At 29.9% G+C, this 19,527-nt stretch overlaps 3 protein-coding genes and 3 non-coding genes across 7 annotated transcripts; 2 read left to right on the forward strand and 4 right to left on the reverse strand.

The window, feature by feature from the left end:
* Positions 1 to 283: 283 nt before the first annotated feature.
* Positions 284 to 356, forward strand: TRNAE-CUC. Its single transcript has one exon. It is a non-coding gene; the product is annotated as a tRNA-Glu (tRNA).
* Positions 357 to 579: 223 nt separating this feature from the next.
* On the reverse strand, positions 580 to 707 carry LOC114078115. Its single transcript, XR_003579660.1, has one exon. It is a non-coding gene; the product is annotated as a U6atac minor spliceosomal RNA (small nuclear RNA).
* Positions 708 to 1,032: 325 nt separating this feature from the next.
* LOC107024177 (COP1-interacting protein 7) lies at positions 1,033 to 5,741 on the reverse strand. 2 transcript variants are annotated; one of them, XM_015225090.2, is made up of 9 exons: positions 5,375 to 5,741; positions 5,108 to 5,284; positions 4,907 to 5,016; positions 4,680 to 4,732; positions 4,535 to 4,587; positions 4,308 to 4,460; positions 3,842 to 4,071; positions 2,110 to 3,722; positions 1,033 to 2,009 (listed from the first exon to the last, which is right to left on the reverse strand). In XM_015225090.2, exons 1-9 carry the CDS (start codon positions 5,431 to 5,433, stop codon positions 1,140 to 1,142), a joined length of 3,318 nt encoding a protein of 1,105 aa, XP_015080576.1. In that variant the 5' UTR covers positions 5,434 to 5,741; the 3' UTR covers positions 1,033 to 1,139. The 2 variants fall into 2 exon arrangements, with proteins under 2 accessions (XP_015080576.1, XP_027774511.1); XM_027918710.1 differs by lacking the exons at positions 4,907 to 5,016; positions 5,375 to 5,741 and having other exon boundaries at positions 5,108 to 5,265.
* Positions 5,742 to 9,514: 3,773 nt separating this feature from the next.
* Positions 9,515 to 9,586, reverse strand: TRNAH-GUG. Its single transcript has one exon. It is a non-coding gene; the product is annotated as a tRNA-His (tRNA).
* A 2,527-nt stretch (positions 9,587 to 12,113) lies between these two features.
* LOC107025445 (TIR domain-containing protein-like) lies at positions 12,114 to 13,146 on the forward strand. The gene is made up of 2 exons (XM_015226233.1): positions 12,114 to 12,553; positions 13,038 to 13,146. Exons 1-2 carry the CDS (start codon positions 12,114 to 12,116, stop codon positions 13,144 to 13,146), a joined length of 549 nt encoding a protein of 182 aa, XP_015081719.1.
* A 413-nt stretch (positions 13,147 to 13,559) lies between these two features.
* On the reverse strand, positions 13,560 to 19,119 carry LOC107025444 (beta-glucosidase 18-like). The gene is made up of 12 exons (XM_015226232.2): positions 18,958 to 19,119; positions 18,606 to 18,672; positions 18,405 to 18,463; positions 18,230 to 18,305; positions 17,976 to 18,050; positions 17,011 to 17,098; positions 16,421 to 16,673; positions 16,245 to 16,360; positions 15,536 to 15,821; positions 14,954 to 15,056; positions 13,889 to 13,994; positions 13,560 to 13,771 (listed from the first exon to the last, which is right to left on the reverse strand). The coding sequence occupies exons 1-12, from the start codon at positions 19,117 to 19,119 to the stop codon at positions 13,582 to 13,584; spliced, it is 1,581 nt and encodes a 526-aa protein (XP_015081718.2). The 3' UTR covers positions 13,560 to 13,581.
* Positions 19,120 to 19,527: the final 408 nt, after the last annotated feature.

Raw genomic sequence — 19,527 nt, forward strand, 5'->3', positions numbered from 1 at the left:
ATATATGTACAAATCCAGAAAATTCACCTTAGGTATGAACACCCTGGACGGCACGTGAGTTCGCCCCAGCATAGACCGTAATCACTTCGTTTAGTTGATTCTAGATTATATTTTGATTGATGCATAGTTATTATTTTTATCTTGCACAAGAATTGTTGGCAGTGAAAATTTTGAAATTCCGCTCTTATTTTTCTTATAATGTTAGTAGGCGTGTGCTTCATCTATTACCATCCAAGCAAGTTCTTTTATTATATTAAAAAATTAATGTAACACTTTAACAAATTCCGTTGTAGTCTAGTTGGTTAGGATACTCGGCTCTCACCCGAGAGACCCGGGTTCAAGTCCCGGCAACGGAAAATCCTTTTTATTACCTGTACTACTTTTATAAAAACTCTTTATTAGAATCCTTTTTTATTCTTTTTAATGATATTCTTTTTAAAACTTTATAGTGAAATAATAAAGTAAAGTTAAAATTTTAAATTTTTTTTTAATTCTGTTTAATGGTAATAATATTCTTTTTAAATAGTGAAATAATAAAAATATTCTTTTTAAATAGTGAAATAATAAAGTAAAGTAAAAAAAAAAATTGGGTAAGATCCACCAAAGTGGGTAGCCTTAACCGGATGTGTCTGATAACAAGTAAAGCCCGAAGGCTGTTCCCGTCCCTGTCGGGGGAGATGCCAACCATCTCTCCTTTCTACGAACACAACATATGTCAAATTATGTACTGTATATAAATATATAAAACATATATAAATAAGCGATGTGGGATTACTGATAAGGCATAACATAAGAAAAAAGTTGCATTTTAAAGAGTTTTGATAGTCATGCATGGTCAAATTAAATTATTACGAGCGTCTATTAGAAATAACTCCTCTACTCACACAAAGATAGCGATAAAAGGTCTGCATACACCTCACCCTACGTGTGGACTATACTGGATATGTTGTTGTAGTCAAAATAGCGTCTAATAAGTCGCGCAAAGACAAATTCATAAAAAAACAAACAATAATGTTATACAACAAAAGAGAATTGAATGAATTCTTTCTTTTTTGATACAAGATTTTATTGAACAATAACCACAACACTCATCACACAGGATTTCACAGCAATAAGGAATGTCAAAACAAGGAAAAAATTCAGTTTTTTCTACCAAAATAAAGAAGCTTTCTGAATCCTTTCGTAACTCTTAGTGAACTTTCATCAGTTGTCCATTTCCTTCTTCCTTGATTCGTCTCGAAGTTCATTTCATTATTTGGAGGTGGGGTGGAAACTTCATTAGAGAGTATGTCTTGGCATACTGGAGTGTCCAAATGCACGTTTGATACAGAGGAAGTCAGAGGACTTATAACTCCAATAGCATTGTCAACTGCTGCTGAGGTTTCAACTTCAGACAGTAGAAACTTAACAGCCTTGTTAGGACTTTGTTTCTTGTCATCTATTGAATGTTCAGCAGAAATCATAGGTGTATCTATCTTCTTCTCGATTAATGATATGCTATGTACCTCCTCCGTGTTCTTAGCATCAACGACTTCATTAGATACCTGTGGACTCAGTTCTGCTCCACGTTCGTTTAACATTGAGTTTACGCCAGTGTTGCTATCTTTTTCCTTCTGAGGAGGTTCAGATGAAGAGTGGCCTTTAGTATCCGAAGGCTTGGACTTACGGGGACCTTGCTTAGTACTCTCTTTTCCAGCTGATTTCTTTGTTGGAGCAATCAATTTGTTCTCCTTTCGACTTGCTTTCCTGCTTGGAGTGGTTTTTGAGTCAGTGGATCGATACTTAGCTGTCCTTGTAGTTGTAGACGCGAGACGCTCTATAGTGGAACTCTTAAAAACTGTTTTTTGTAATCTATTGGTTGCCTCAGGTTTTGATTTCTCAATTGTTGAAGATGTGGCTGGATTCTTCCTTGATGTTGGTTTGGTTAAACCAGTGGCACCACTTCTTTCTGCGATTCTCTTTTGACGTTGCAATAATGATTGTTCTAATTTCTTTCGACTCTCCTCGTCCTGTTAGTAACGTTAAGAGAGAATTAAATTATCATAATAATAACAATGACAGGTGAAAAGAACAGGAAAAAGTATATATTTAGTACAAGATTGTTCATACCTTGTCAGCTTTGCTCTTCTGAAATGTGGAAGGTGATTTCTTGATTCTTGATGATGTATCAGATTTGGTCCTTCCAAGAGATCCGGTTACGGAAGGTTTAGATTTTGGTTCTTTGGTAACTGCCTTTCGCCCAAGGTCCTTACCGATCCTTTTGTTGGTCCCTTCGCCTTTAGTTTGAAGCTTTGTATCAGCAGAAGCAGGTCTGATATCAGTGTGACTCTTAAGAGTTTCAGACAGGAAGACATCATTTTTGTCATACATTTCAGTATCCCGAGAGGCTGAAACTTGCTCAGCAGCTGAATCTCTTCCAAGAACCATGAAAAGATCATTTGGTTCACATGCATCAGAAGGATCGAGCTTATCTTCCGCGTGATTAGGCATGCTGTGCTTAACTTGTTCAGCTCCGACGATGTCTGAGACCATGAAAATGTCTGTCTGTTGGTGATAATCAGACACATTATCAACCGAATGGGCTCGAACCACAATGGAATCATCAAACTGGACGCCTTTCTTATCTTTCCCCGTTTTCAAATGATCATCACGAGAGGCTGAAGCATAATCTCCAACAAAGATACTTTGATCTGAACTTTTTCCTTGATATGTTGATTTGTTTAGTAGATTGCCAGCTAACCAATCCTCCTCTTTTTGGCTCTTAAGAACAACTCGTTCAGTGGCAATGTTCGACGAGATAGACTGAGGATAGCCCTTTGGTTCCTGAGTTCTATGCGAAAATAGCAACTCTTCATCTGTGCTCTCTCTTATAATAACTGGTCCACGCCTCTTCTCTTCCCACATGTTTTGTCGCGGGATTTCATCTCCGTGTCCCATGTTTCTCTCGTTTATAATAAGAGGATCAGTTGAAGGAGTCATTTTCTTTGTCATCAAGTACTCTTCCTGGACATCTTTTGGCCTCGTGTCATCGGTTCTTGAATCTGCATCTTGCATTAGAATGTTCTGGAATATATCCCAATTCTTACCACTGTTGGTTACTTCATCCTTAGAGGCACCATTTGATATACTCCCACTGTTGTTTCTCTTCTTTCCATCTCGCTTCTTCTTGTTCCGAGACGTTGAGTTATGATGCCTCTCCCATGATCCAACTGCTTCCTCTACCTGCTTTCTGAGGGAACCTGCATCAGTGGATCCATCCTCATCAGATGAACTATCCTCGGTGCTGCTGTGATCACTTTGTTCATTTCTCTTCGAGGCTATATAGTTTATGTTGCGTATAACAACTTTTCTTGATGATTTTTTCCCATGATGCATTTTCTTATCCTCCTCATAATCATCAGAGTCACCGTTAGAGCTTGAATTGTTGCTTTCATTTCTATCCCCGTTTGAATATTTCTTCTTGTTCTTGGAAGGTGGTTTATTCTTCCAATTATAATCTGATTCAGGACCAGGACCTCGACTAGAATCTTCCGGATTTGCAGGCCATGGCATTCCAGGATAGTAACTCGGATTGCCCGAAAACATGTACCCTGGATACGGTGGAATTTGTTGAAATGCAGGATTTTGATAGTTTTGCATGTAAGGTGGCATATTGTTTGGCCACATTGGCTGTGATTTCCCTTCTGTTGAGTGAACTTTGATAGGTGGTGGTAAACCGTTTTCTGCAGAATTTAACGAAGTAATGTCATATTCATGGTAAACGGCGATTGACAAATATCGTTATGTGAGCTCATTAACAAGAAGTTTCAAGCGAAAAAAGCAAGAGGATTGTCATAGGTACCTTGACTAGTATCCAGACTTCCATGACTTAATGTATCATCATTCTGTTTTCTGATGGAAAGACCAACACTTTGATTATCTTGAGTAACATCAGCAGCAAGCGTGATCCCCGACCTCCCAAAATACGAAAACTCAGAAGGAGAGTAGGCTTGAAGAGCAGCAACTTCATCCATCCAGATCCCATCATCTCCCTTTTTGTTGCACAGCTCCATAAACTTAATGCAGGCTTCTCTGGATCGAAGCAACGTATAATTTCAATAGGTATTCGCAATAGTATTATCTACCAATCTTAATTAGTACGATAAACAAAGAGATTTACACGTTGCAGCAAAACGAGTAACTAGCTAGCAATCTACCTCATCGCTCCATTTAGCACAAACACAAAATGAACTACATAGGACTTAGCAAATTAGGTTTCGTAGTCTCTATATAGATGTCACAAATGGCTTCATTCAAGTCATACATACCTTAAACGTAGAGCGCCAAAAGCATTGGAAAAAGATATGAGATCGTCCAAATTATCCATATCAAAGCCAGATACCAAAGCGCGAGCATATGCCATTGCTTGCTCTTTCCTTAAAACTGCTTTTCTGCTTTCTAAAACGCGTTGAAGACGAATCCTATCCATAGCAACGAGCATTTTAGTCGTAAGATAAGTTATAAAAGTAATGATATGGGAAACACAAGAGCTTACTTAGGATTTTCTTCTTTTGTAGCATCACCAACACCATTAGATTCACCGTTGGACTTCAGTATCGAATTATCAGTTGTTAATAAGTAGGAAATTCAAGTAAAAACGCGATACAACATAGTTTTATCTACTCTACAAATCGATATACCTTTGAAAAACCAGCAGAGAATTTGGAATCTCCATCAAAAGCTGATGCATTTCCTGGAAACATATACAAATGACATATAAACAAGGTCGATATCTCAGATAGTCATTTAACTAGTAGTTATCATACGAAAAAGTCACATTTCTTCAACAAAAGAAAAATGACTCTACGAGATAACTGACCATTTGAGAAATTAACTGTTCATATACAAACACATTGATCAAACACACCTTCAACATTGATACTACCATTAGCTTGTTCACTCTCAATCTGCATAATATCTCTTTCTATGCTTACAAATCGCTCGATAATTTCAGGAGTACTAACAAATTTCACAAACCTGATAATATCAACGATGAAAAAAACTACCATATTAAACATCGAAAATCAATCTAACGAACTGCAGTTCATCAAATTTCAAGCATGATTACCTCTGTAAAGTTGCTTTAGTAAACCAAGAAACATTAGCAATCAAAGGTCGAAGAGTAATTGAATATCCTCCTTTAGAAATCTGATCTTTAGCGGATTTGAGATGAATGAGAAAAGGTTCAAGCAAACCAGAAGCTAATTTCTCCGATTTTTCACCAGCAAAGATTACAAGATCGCATCTATGTAAACATACAAATCAAATTTAAGCAACATGAATATGCGATCCAAAATAACAATTCTAACAATAATTAAGCATCGAGCCAATGTACCTTGTTCGTGTTGGAGTAAGCTGAAACAGAGCAAAATCCAAACGAATCCTCGAATCCATTATAATGATTTTGCACTAATAAAACAAGAATTTTGCTCTTTTTTCAACAGTAATTTAGTGTTTGTTGAAGAAAATTGAAATATATAGAGACTGAGTTACTCAAACAGAGCATATATCAAATGGGTCCTGGAAAACCATATAATAATAATTTTTTTTCAGTACAAACAATATTTCAATGAACAATTTTAGTAAATTAAGACTCCTTTCAAAAGTTAAAAAAAAATATAGTTTTTTTTGTTGAAGAAACTGAAAAATGGAGTGAATTAGCAAAAAATGGGGTCACTAAATTCAATGCCGACAAATTCATAAAATTTTAGGATAATGAATCTATGAATTTATGTAAAAACATCTTATAGTAATACTGGATATGGTGTTTGGGAGTTTTTCGTATAATATAGAGGCGAAATCAGAATTTTTAATTCAGAATAACAATTTTTGATATTGATATTTGTATTAATAAGTCTATATTATCAATAGTATGAGCACCTTTTAACAAAATTATGACCACAAATAATTCTGTACCAAATTATTAACGAAAGGTATTTCATGTATGTTGATGATATTTTTTATTTTTTTATAAAAATATCAATTTTGAATTGAAATTACTGAGTTCTGTTGATTTTAACAAAACTATGACCACAAATAATTCTGTACCAAATTATTAACGAAAGGTATTTCATGTATGTTGATGACATTTTTTTATCGTTTTAACAAAAAAATCGATTTTGAATTGAAATTACTGAGTTCTGTCGATTTCGAGTACGATGATGGGGCAGGGGTTGGGTGAGGGGTCGTTTCAAAAGTTTATAATTCTTGTAGTTGAAGACAGCAACAATGGCGGGCTCCTCTTCCTTCTTATCTATTTTGTAATTCAATTTTTATCTGATATTTTATTTCTTCTAAAAATTGATTTTTTCTTTGCTTTACTGTTACTCACAAAGTGTAATAATAAAACTCACAAGGGTGAAGTCCCACTATTTCTGCTGTGTAACCGAATTTACCAGACTTTTACACTGCCTATCATTATGACTAGGTTCGAGTTTAAATTTGAGTTTTGAAAATAAAAAAAATTATAATACGGAATATTTGTCTTCTTAATAATGCTTAATTAAATTAAATTTGAACGAGTCAAGTTAATCAATTATAATACAGACAAAAAGAAAAAATTCAACTTATTTAGGGAAATATTCCAAGTAAACCAAAATTCTATTAATAATGGCACTACTACTTTTTTTCTTTTTCTCTACCCCTATATATATATACTATAAGAAATTGTAATTCAAAGGGTAATATTCAAATAAATAAGTCTTATTTTGAAGAGATTGAATATTCAAACGTCCAAAATTTGACTAAAAAGGTCAAAAGAGTGAACTTTAAACTTATCAATGATGTAATTTGCTAATCTTTTTTTTTGTGGGGAATATATATATATATATATATATATATATATATATATATATGTATATGTATATGTATATATATATACATATGTATATATATACATATGTATATATATATACATATGTATATATATATGTATATATATATATATATATATATTCAAATAAATAAGTCTATTAATAATGGCACTACTACTTTTTTTCTTTTTTCTCTACCCCTATATATATATATATATACACTATAAGAAATTGTAATTCAAAGGGTAATATTCAAATAAATAAGTCTTATTTTGAAGAAATTGAATATTCAAACGTCCAAAATTTGACTAAAAAGGTCAAAAGAGTAAACTTTAAACTTATCAATGGTGTAATTTGCTAATCTTTTTTTTTTTGTGTGTGTGTGGGGAATATATATATATATATATATATATATATATATATATATATATATATTGTTTACTACCGAAAATAGAGATTTGTACTAATTAGCTCACTGAAAAAACACATGATAGGAAACATATTCGTATTGAAATACTTGGAACATTTNGTTGAATAATTTTTTCTAAAAAGATAAATTGTGTATATAAAAAATAATATAGTAATACAAGTCAAATATTTTTTTTATATATTTATATAAATATATACTAAAAAGGGAGATAAGCATGAGATTTATGGAAGCAAACATCACACCTTTTAATCAAAATTGAAAAGATGTAACAACACAAATATCATATCATGAAGGTGGATTAAGAAAACAAAAAAGAGTTTTGAACTAGAAAAGTACCTACCCCTTTAATTAAGTAGCTGGATTAATTAGGACAGCCTTCTTAATGATGATATTCACCTAATGTCTTTGTAATTGCATCAAAATTTCAACATTGCTTGATTAGTTTAATTTTTTTAACCCAAAATTGATTTTGATTTGCAAACAACCACCACTTCTACTAACATCTAAGATAAAAAATTTATCCTTTGCCCTTGCATGTCAACTAAATTTTATGAATTAAAAATATGCAAGTAACAATTTGACTTATAGGTGGATGATGTATGCGATGAAAATCACGGACAATATAACAATAATAGCATATTCAGTGAGATGTAAGTATCGAAGGGTGAGTCTCAACAGTCTTTTAATAGGTGATTTCTATTTTTATTCGTGTGTTTGGTAAATAGACAGTTATCAGATAAATAATTGAAGCACACTTAACTTACTCGACCATTAATATTAATGTTGAAAAAATAAGTTAGAAACATACATAAGCGGATTCATAATACTTCATTCGAATGAACAGATACCTAATGACTATTCCGTTCGAAAAATTTCATATAAAAAATTTCTAACAAAAATATTCTATACTCCGCTATAAAATTTAATTTATAGATCAAGACTTACAATAATCTTGTAATTTACATTTACCTACATTAAAAGGCAAGACAAAAGGGACTCCATGTGATTAAAACGTTACGCCCTATATGTACATGCCTTGGATCTGTTACAATATTTATTACTATTTTTTTAGTGCATATTATAATCTATTTATCTTCAGATGAATGAATATTACATTATCTTAATATTTTTTATTTAATTTGTTGCTATCATAAATCAGTTAGCAAGTTACTATTACTAATATGATGCAATTTTAAGTAACCATATTCTATTACCTTCTTATGGCATCATATGACAATTAGTTTCATATTCAGGTTAACAATGATCTAATCATCATCATTAATTAAAGTCTCGATATAATTTTTTCAAAGATTAATATCATTTTGATATTCTTTCGAGAGTTTATTGGAAACAAACTCTTTTTGTCTTTATAAGATCGGGTTAAAGTTGCGCATAAAAATTACTCTGAATATGTTATTGTTGTATATATTTTAACGTTCTTGTATATTTACCACTATTAATACAAATTAGTACTAGTTAGGTTGTGAGTTATATTTCAATTATACAAATTTGTGAAAATAAATTGTTTGTTAGGTTAGCAATTCACATCATAGTACTGTGGATCAACAGTAGTAATATTATATAGAGCTAAAATAGATTAATACATGGAGGACTTGGTAGGTGATACTACTCTACCAGATAATGTGGCACGAGTTTAAATGTGATGATTTTTTATAATAATTTTGAACTATAGATTATATCAGTTCAACTATATATAGCTAAAAAACAATTCAACCAAACAAGCCAGTACTTCTGAAGTTAAAAGTTAAATATAATTGGCAAATTAGCAAACATGAAGTCAAACTATTGCATCTTCAATCATGGAACTAGAATCACGTGAACTACGATAGAATGATTGAGATTCTTTCACTCTATTAATGTTTTAAATTCGATCCCCCTAAAAATAAAAAGAAAAATCCCTTTGAAGTGTTGCCCTAGAAATAAAACATAAAATGTACAAAAAGAAATATTGAACACCAAATTAAAATCAATTAAAAAAAGATTAAATGTGGCAAACATGAAGTCAGACTATTGCATCTTGAATCATAGAACTAGAATCGCGTGAACTATGATAGGATGATTGAGATTCTTTCACTCTATTAAATGTTTTGAATTCGATCCCCCTAAAAATGAAAAGAAAAATCCCTTTCAAGTGTTGCCCTAGAAATAAAATATAAAATGTGCAAAAAGAAATATCGAACACCAAATTAAAATCGATTAAAAAAAAATCAAATGTGGCTGCTGGGATTCGAGCCCAGGTCTCCACGGCCACAACGTGGAATTCTCACCACTAAACTACAGCCACTTGATGTTCAAACTTTATTAAAGTTTCCATATGAAATATAAAGTTTTATATTTTCAACTAAAGTTAACAAAAAAATAGAAAAAACTTAGAATGGGATAAATTATATATTTATCTGGTTGTTTTTCTATGATAAATATATTGTACAGTGCGACTAAATTTAAATATCTATAAAAAATTTCTACATCTCGAAACCTCTAATTAACAATGAAAGAGTACTCACCATTCCGCCATTCCACAACCTTTTTGGTTATAGGTTATATCTTGAAGGTATAGCTTCTCTATAAGCTAGTGGTTAATATTGTCATCAATTTAGAAAAGATCGTTAATAAGTACAATAACATATTTAATATAATTCTATAAGTAGTGGCGTAGCCACATAGTGATAAGGGTATTTAATTGAACATCTTTCGTCGGAAGAAAATAACATATATATACAAGTAAAATGATATCTAAAATGATTAAATAACATATTTTGGACACCCTTAACATAACAAACTGCTATTTCTGGACACTATTTATGAAATTCTTGGCTCTACTACTGTCTATAAGTTTAAAAAGAGTGAATTGTACGCAAACTTTACCTTTATCTTTGTGAGATACGTAGAGAGACTATAAAAGATCTTTAACAAGTAATTATTTATGTACTAATTTCACAAATCTTAGTATAAAAATATTAAAACATGCATTATCCAATATATATTAATATCCCATCTACTGGGGCATAAGTCCCAACAAATTTTTCTCATCCCATGGGCGTTTAGAGCTTTAATCACACTATAATTAGTCTTTTAAGACAAGTCTCTAGTAAGAATTGACTATCGATAAATAATGCAAAATGAACTAAAACAAAACGTGTATTTCACTATTTTGACTATTAACTAATGCATTATTAATCATCAATACATACACATATGTATATATGTGTATATTACATAAATTCGTCGTACTTAAAAATAATTATTTCGTAGAATTAATACATGCAAAATTGTTTACCAAAATATTTGTATTTCAAATATTACAGCCAAATTTGGGACTAATTAACTTTTTGGTAATGGTATATACGGTCACTAACTAATTTGTGGTGATATTAATCAACTTTGATTCAAATTATTCATATTGATTTAGTTTTTTTTTTAAAAAAAGTTTCCCTCTGGAAGCCCTGATTAATTTCGGATAGTAAAAGTTTACAGGATTCATTCGAAGTGATGTCAGTGGTGGAGCCATGATTTTCACGAAGAGTGTCTAAGTGCTAAAGTAAATTTGTTCTTTTTAAAAAGTTAAAAAAAATTGCTAGTAGTGGAATCCGAACACACAAACACTTTAAATTTTTGTATCTTTACTCTTTCAAGGCGCCTGAAACCAATAGATTACATCATATTGTTGTGTAAAGGGTGTCAAAACATATTATTTAATCACTTAATTTATTATTTTACTTATATATACGATATATTATTCCGACATCCTAAAGATGTCCAACATATGGCTACGCTAATCGCCATTAAGTGACGCTTCCAACATAATATTCTTCATACGCAAAACTTGAACTCAAAACCATTAATTATGAATAAAGCAATTTCACGATTATACCATAACCGACATTATCATATTATTTAAACATTATAGTCATAAGAGTCTACCAAACGTTTTTGAAGGTTCCAAAGAACTTCCTTGTATTTGGAAAAAAATTAAAAAAGTACAAGACAAGGAATTAAGAAGTGAGAAGAGGTCAAAATATTCAAACATATGAAATTCCTTTGTTTTTTATTGTCACCTGTCAAATCACACGGTTATACCCTAAGTAAAATTCAATCTTCTTCAACATTAGAAATTCTCCTTTCACTTTCAAACAAATACAACGAATTTTTTAAATCGATATTTGCGATTTCAATAACGGAGAATTTATTCATTTCATCAATAATTCATAAGGGTCATTTCATTTATGGACAACGTTATTTCAGAATTATAGTCTCAAACAAAACGACCCCTTAAATGAAGTTCAAGTTTAATTTTTAGTCAACATTTCCTTCCTTAAAATTTCTCCTTTCTTGTTTTATTCTCACTTTATATCATGTATTCATTTTTATAGCTCTAAATAATTCAGATTCGTATGGCTAATCAAGAACCACTAAAAAGGAAAATACTCTAGCAGAGTTTTGATTTTAGAATAACACTCATCAAAACATCTGATTAAAAATTAGACAAAATATTTATCCTATCACAATTTTTCGTAATATAAAAAAACTACAAGTGCTTATGTATTATTATTATTATTAAGTACTAGTAAACTCCAAACATATTCCATGTTCACATGTATAACTTTCTCTAAACGAAAAAATGAGAAAAAGAATAACTCATTTGTTGAAATACAACCACCTATATAAATACCACAAGGAAACACAAATTTAGCAAAAACACATTCCAATATTCAAAAAAATTCAAAAAAATAATAATGCAACGTTCATCACTAGTTTCCAACTTATTACAACGCCAATTAGTCCATCAAAGGCAAAGGATTAGCAAAAACCAAATGATTAACAAAGTGATTAGATCACAATTACCATGTGATGTTTTCATTAATCATAGAGGTAATGACACAAAGAGAACAATAGCTTCATTATTATATGATCATTTGACACGTTTAAGGATTAATTCATTTTTAGACAACAAAAACATGAAGCCAGGTGACAAATTATTTGACAAAATTGATAGTGCAATTAATGAATGCAAAATTGGCGTTGCTGTTTTTTCACCACGTTATTGTGATTCATATTTTTGTTTACATGAATTGGCTTTATTTGTTGAATCAAAAAAGAAATTAATTCCTATTTTTTGCGATGTGAAACCCTCTGAGCTTCGTGTTAGTAAGAGTAATAATATTCAACTCGAATCGAAAGAAATCGAGAGGTTTAATTTTGCACTCGAAGAGGCTAAACACACCGTTGGACTTGATTTCGACTCTAATAAAGGGTACGTATCGTTTTTAATATGTTATAGCAGATTACTTACTTTATACTTTAGATTATTTGATTTTACTTATTATTGATTTAACTTTTTAATGAACCTAGTTTTAGTACAAGCTATGAGCATTTAAATATATGTATTAAATGACACATTGTATATTTCTAATCACTTGCATTGAATTCAACAATATGGCTTATAAAATGCTTTTTTTTTTGTTTAACAACATAAATAATACATGCATAAGTTATAGTGTTATAGAGAAATCTTTTTGAATTATACATTGTATACTGATATTATCTAATATATCAAATTATATATTTTAAAAAAATAATTTTTATATAACTTATCTTTGAACCAATCTACGTATATATAAGTTAAAGTACTCTTTCTTAATTATCTTGTTGTTGGATTTATCGACTTAATTAATTACAAAGTGTAATTAACTATGGTTTCTTTCGTTAATTTTTGACAATTTAATGTTGTTTTGTAGGAACTGGTCTGATGTGGTGACCAAAGCAACTGATGTTGTCATTGAAAGCTTGATTGAAATTGAAGAAGCTCAGATAATCAAAAATCCCAAGAAATTAATTATACCATAATTAAATGGTATCATTTTTTTTATTTTTTTTTTTTAAAAACGAAAGCTAATTAACATGAAATTGTTGTTTTGAATAAGTTGTCAGTTTTTGTATGGTTTTGCTAAAATGTTTTAGTGAACTATTCATGTTGTTTTTTATAGTATACAATTAACAAGCAGATATTTTTTTATTATTGTAAATGTTCAAAGTTCATCCAATAAAATTTATTTAATGTTATTTTTTTAATAAAAATCCACAAATAGAAAAGTATTTTTTTTTGTGTGAGTGTATATGTTATTTATTTAAGAGATGTATGTATAGACAATTATTTTTGTAAATATAACTTAATACATTACATACGTATTTTCTAAATACCATGTATATTAATTCATTCAAAAATTAAAATTAACATGCGCATATATTGCCAAAAAAAATAAAATAAAAAAATTAAACTCCTTATATTGATTTCTCTGCTTGTATATCATTGGTGAGAAAATTGTGATACCAATGGGCCGAAAGTTTTGGGCTTCGATCCAACGTAAGTGGATCAACATAATAAAGCCCAAATTTAATTGTGTAACCAAAATTCCATTCAAAATTATCCATTAAACTCCATATGAAATAGCCACGCACATCAGCACCATTCCTGTTCCAACATAAATTCATAATTACATGAATGAATCGTGGTTGTTGCAAATTCGCTTTCGCTAAAAAAAAAAAAAAAAACTTACGTATGAATACTAATATTTAACGATAGAAATACCTGATTGATCGAGCCAAAGATGCAAGGTATGCTTTGTGAAATTTAATTCGATTAATGTCTTTGTCCAAGTCATATCCTCCTTCTTGGTTATCATTTGAACCATACCCTGAATATTAAATTTTTATTACATACTTTTAAGGGAAAATTGTATATAATAGCAAACTAATAACCTAAAATAAATGGAGTAGCTAGGGTTTGATTTAATTGTACTCCATAGAAAACGTTTGCAAAAAATTGTCAGGCGTCTCTCTCCCAAATATGTCGCTCGCCACTCTCCTCCAATCTCTCGCTCGCTTCCTTACTTTTTATACAAACACAAGTGTATAAAAATTGTTTCTAATTGTATAAAACAGAGAAAATTGTATAAATACATATATTTTTGTTCCCCCCTCTCCCCTCTTCCAGATCTCGCTCGCCACTCTCCCAAATCTCGCTCGCCACCCTCGCCTTTCCTTTCTACTTATACAAACAGAAGCGAAATGTATAAATTGCGTTTTCGTTTGTATAAAGCGTGAGAAAATTGTATATACATATGCAAGTACATATATTTTCGTCCTATACACTTATAATTATACAATAAAAATACTCCCCTGCCCAGTTTCTTTTGCCTTTCTCTCTTTCTCGTTTTATACAATTTTCAAATTGTATCTAATTTCTCTCTTTCTCGTTTTATACAATTCGATTCAATTGTATATTTCTTGTCAAGTCTCTTTTGTCTTTCTCTCTTTCTCATTTTATACAAATTCAAATTGTATATAATCGTTCTATACACTTATAATAATACAATTCGTTTTATACACTTCGTTTTTATACAGTTCTCTGCCCAAGTGTCTTTCTCTTTCTTGTTTTATACACTTCGTTTTATACAATTTGCTTCAACTGTATATGTATAGCGAATTATACAGTTTCTATGTTTGCTATGAAGCGCAATTATGCAAACTTTGCTATATCATACAAATATCAATTTTTTATTTGCTATATGTGAAAGTTGCCCTACTTTTAATTAAGTAAAAATCCATGATAATGTGTGAAAAATTCTAGAAGTATAAGGAGATTAATAATTACCATTTTCAGTCACAAATATAGGCATGTTATTGTATCTCTTCTTAATATAATCAATAATATCCTCCATGCCTTGTGGAACCACATACAATCCAGGCAATCCCATCTGAAAGAATAAATAAATTTAATTATTACTATCATATAACACAATATTATACATAAAAAGATAATTCAGTACATCAATATTCCACTATGTAAGTTACACGTGATTCAAAAAAGAATCGCACAAAAAAAAGTATTATATAGATAATCTACGTCCATGTACATGACACAACTCACAAGCATTAATAATAAAGTCAGAGCCCACCAATAGCCACAAGAAGGAAGTAATGCCTAAATTACCCTAGAGCTAGAGTATTGAAGGGGGGATTCGTCAGTCGTTAAAAAATTACACTATATATATGTATATACTCAAAATTATATAGTAGACATAATTACTCTTATTCAAGTTTGATTATTGTAATGATGGAAATGATTTTTGTATCAAATGAAAATACATTTCTCATCAAAAAAGGGAATATTACGATTTCACGACCTATAAATCATACGAAGACAAAATTATCGATAATATGAATAATTTCTTACCGGATCTCCTATGAATTCACCATCTTTATTCTGTCCAGAAGTGAGCAAAAACCCTACAATTGCATGATTTTCACCATGGCTACACGTAGGATTATTTTCATGCATGCACGTACAATTTGAATGAAGACAATCCTTGACAAACAATGTTGAATAATGATTAATTCCTATAAAATCAATGCTCTTTTTTATAAGTAATTTTTCTTCAAAGCTAAATCTTGGTAATTTCTTCCCATGATAATGTCGCATTTCTATTGGATAATCTCCGTGCACTAGAGGATCAAGAAGCCTGTTCATTTAAAAAAATATCGTATTATCATCAGGACAATAAAATTAGCTCATTTCCTAGTTTAAGTAATTTTGACCCGTTGATTTATTTACTTAGATAATATGAACCTGTCTAAATTCAATTCAACACGTCTATTTTTGACGCTCTTAATTATTATTTGATTTTATGTTTTGAAAAATTATTTTATCTACATTCGATGTATGTGTCAAATCAAGTAAATATATCATTTCTATACACATTTTTACCACTTAATTATTACTAATTAATGTATATATTAATTTTGTATAATATAAGTTTTTTTTTAATGTAAATCTCATGATATATGTCTTTTATACACATTTTTACCACTTAAGTACTAATTAACGTAAATATTATCATAACTTGGTATGGTGTATACGTATATTTGGTGTTATACATACGTACCAAGCCACATGAAACGTCAAAGCTCTAGTTGCTGCCTTCTTGTCAACTTCATCATCTGTCATTGGCTTATACATATACGCGCTCGCAACCATTCCTATCATTCCACGTTGTTCCACCTGCTCGATCGTTAGTTATTATATCATTCTTTTTTAAACAAAGTAGACGCGAATACTTACTTGAAATTGGTCACGATAAATTTTGACAGCCTTGGCATGGGCCAAAATTGAGTTGTGGACAATAAGTAAAGGCTCAATATCTGAATTACCATAACAACATTTTCCAAATGGAGGAGAACAATGGGAAGGAGGAAATATCCCCTTCATATAGGCTAATTCTGAAAATAAATTGGGCTCATTTATAGTAGCCCAATACTTCACTCTATTCCCAAAATTCTTAAAACATGTTGATGCAAAGTGCACAAATTCTTCCCTACAAAAACTCAAAGTTATATCTAACGTCAATTGAATTTACTGTTTACTTTCTTAACCAATATACATAGATATATATGATTGTATACATGGTTATACATATGTGATACACAGAGGTGGAATTAGGATTAGGAGTTTGGGGGTCATTAATTTCATAGTACCATTGAGTAGTCAGCTAATTTTGTTAGGGTTCGCAAGTTAATATACATAATTTTTCAGTACAAATATAGAATATACGAAAAAAGTTATTGAATTACCCACGAACCTCCACCTAGCTCCGCCTCTGATGATACATATATTATATTCTTGCTGACTATTTTTTAATAAATAAAACTTACTGCATGAAAGGACTAAGCCATGCCCCATATCTTTCCTCAAGTTCTTGAGGATAGTCATTGTGATGAATTGTCACAAATGGTGTTATTCCTGCAATATATATTTTAGGGAAAAGGGTCTGATATACCCCTCAACTTTGTCATTTAGAGCTGATATACCCCTAGTTATGAAAGTGGCTCATATATACCCTTACTTGTAAACAAATGGCTCACATATACCCTTTTCCTCTAACGGAAATGAAAAAAAAAATAATTTTAATCTAAATTTTTATTATTTTTTTCTAAAAAATATAATCTCATATGAGTAAATTTAATCCTCGTCAAACATATTATTTTGTTTGACTTTTTTTTGTTTCAATGACTAATTTATAATTATTATTTTGATAATCAAATTTATTTATGTTTCACTAATATTCTTGTAAAACTTATTGTAGATGACCAAATTTTTTCTTCGAATACGAAATTAAATTACAATACACACAAAAAAAATAATTTAAATTTTTTTTCTTTAAACTAAGGAATAAAAGACAAAAACAAAATAAGAATAAGAAACTCAAATAATTATAATAAAAGAAGTCAGAAAATAATTTATGTATAAAAAAAATTAAAATATACCTTGAACTTTGGTAGAAGAATCATATATACCCCTAAATAATTTTTTAAAAAAAAATTAGAAGTAACAAATATAAATTTAAAACTAATTTTTTAACTTCCGTTAAATGAAGGGTATATGTGAGCCATTTTGTAACGACAGGGGTATATGTGAGCCGTTTGTATAACGGTAAGGGCATATATGAGCCACTTTTATAACGAGGGGTATATCAGCTCCAAATGACAAAGTTGAGAGGTATATCAGACCCTTTTCCCTATATTTTAACCTACTAATATTACTTTATAGTAATCTTGAATTTTGGTCAACCCTAGATTAAGAAATGTGTTATGTATATTATTAATATATAAAAATTCACCTTTGAGTAAGAGATTATCAATGATATTATTGTAAAACTTCATTCCAGCAGGATTCATGGGTCGGAGGCTCCCATCTGTTTAGAAAATAAACACAATTTAAGAATATATTATGATTTCGAGTATCATCAATTATATAAAGACATTTTTTTTTGTATAAATATCTGAAAGTACCTTATTTTAAATTATTTTTACCTCTCGAGCTCAACTTTATTTTCTTAATACAAACAATAAGTTATAAGAAAAAGAAACATACTAGGTAGAACTCTACTCCAAGAAATGGAAAATCGATAGGCATTTACTCCAAGAGACTCCATTATGTCAATGTCTTCCTGCCCAAAACAATTAATTAATTATTTAAAACAAATTTATTAAAAGTCGTTGTTTTAATTAAATTTATATTTATATGACATAATTAATTTTATTATTACCAGGTAACGATGATAATGATCATCAGCTATATCTCCATTTCCTCCATTTTTTATGCTACCTAAACCAAAAATAAAATAAAAATAGATGCATTATTATCAGATTATATTAAAGGGATATATTAGAGAACTTTTTTTTTTTAATTGGGTACATGTATTAGATATCTTTGTACAAATTAACTGAAAATAATGTTAGAAAGATACCATTTGTATGAGAATAAACATCCCAATTGCTTAGACTTTTTCCATCTTCAATATATCCTCCTTCAATCTAACACAAATTAAATGTTCATCATATGCATTTTCAACGAAGATCGTCAATTCTCTCTATAACAATCATGTTTCACGTAGAATCATTTCAAAATCTTTCATTTTCTTAACAATACCGTTTCTCTAAAGCACCCAAAAAATATCTGAACAAACGATATTAATTGTTATACAAAAAATTGACTTTATATACACAACAAGAGAAACATACTTAGAATTTTTTAACGACGGATCGATAATTTCTATCACTAAACAACAAAAATTAAAGGTGAAAGAATGTATGAAGTACTTGATATGCAGAAGTTGAAGTTCCAAATAGAAAACCATCTGGAAATTCTGATTTCTTCACTTCTTCTTCAAAGCAATTTTCTCCTAATTGGCAATTAATTATACCATTTGAATAAACATGTTGCAATATTAAGAGGTGAAAAATAAAATAGGAGAACTTCATTTTTTTGTCATAATTTAAGATAGAGCCTAAGTTGTATTTATAGGATTAGTAATAAAATGATTAATTAATTACTAGCAGTAGTTGAAAGGAATATTGAATTATTGGAGGTTTATATCTTAATTAGTTTGACATATTTCTGAATAAAATATATCCTCAGCTGAGTTGTACACTTTTATACATTGAAAATATTTTTATTAATAAAAAAGATTTACAAGTTTGATGCACCTTTCCTAATTGGTTGCTATGTTTTTTTCCATATTATTATTTTTCTATTGTTATGATTTGATATATTTGAATCGAAGATCTTTTCAAAATAAATTTTCTATTTTTATATTATAATGATAAAATTTATGTGTATTTTACTCGACTTATATAGTGTTTTATTAAATGTATTATTATTGTTATTGT

This window comes from Solanum pennellii, chromosome 7 (genome assembly GCF_001406875.1).
Source record: "Solanum pennellii chromosome 7, SPENNV200".
In the NCBI taxonomy this organism is placed as follows: domain Eukaryota; kingdom Viridiplantae; phylum Streptophyta; class Magnoliopsida; order Solanales; family Solanaceae; genus Solanum; species Solanum pennellii.

Excerpts from the sequence above, each read along its gene's own strand:
- LOC107025445 (XM_015226233.1), top strand. The coding sequence starts at position 12,114 with ATGATTAACAAAGTGATTAGATCACAATTACCATGTGATGTTTTCATT. Across the intron at positions 12,554-13,037 it reads GATTTCGACTCTAATAAAGG|GAACTGGTCTGATGTGGTGA; the intron begins GTACGTATCGTT and ends GTTGTTTTGTAG.
- LOC107024177 (XM_015225090.2), bottom strand. The coding sequence starts at position 5,433 with ATGGATTCGAGGATTCGTTTGGATTTTGCTCTGTTTCAGCTTACTCCA. Across the intron at positions 5,285-5,374 it reads CTTACTCCAACACGAACAAG|ATGCGATCTTGTAATCTTTG; the intron begins GTACATTGGCTC and ends ATGTTTACATAG. Across the intron at positions 2,010-2,109 it reads AGAAGAGCAAAGCTGACAAG|GACGAGGAGAGTCGAAAGAA; the intron begins GTATGAACAATC and ends CGTTACTAACAG.
- LOC107025444 (XM_015226232.2), bottom strand. The coding sequence starts at position 19,119 with ATGAAGTTCTCCTATTTTATTTTTCACCTCTTAATATTGCAACATGTT. Across the intron at positions 18,673-18,957 it reads CTTCAACTTCTGCATATCAA|ATTGAAGGAGGATATATTGA; the intron begins GTACTTCATACA and ends AATTTGTGTTAG. Across the intron at positions 16,361-16,420 it reads TTTATCGTGACCAATTTCAA|GTGGAACAACGTGGAATGAT; the intron begins GTAAGTATTCGC and ends ACGATCGAGCAG.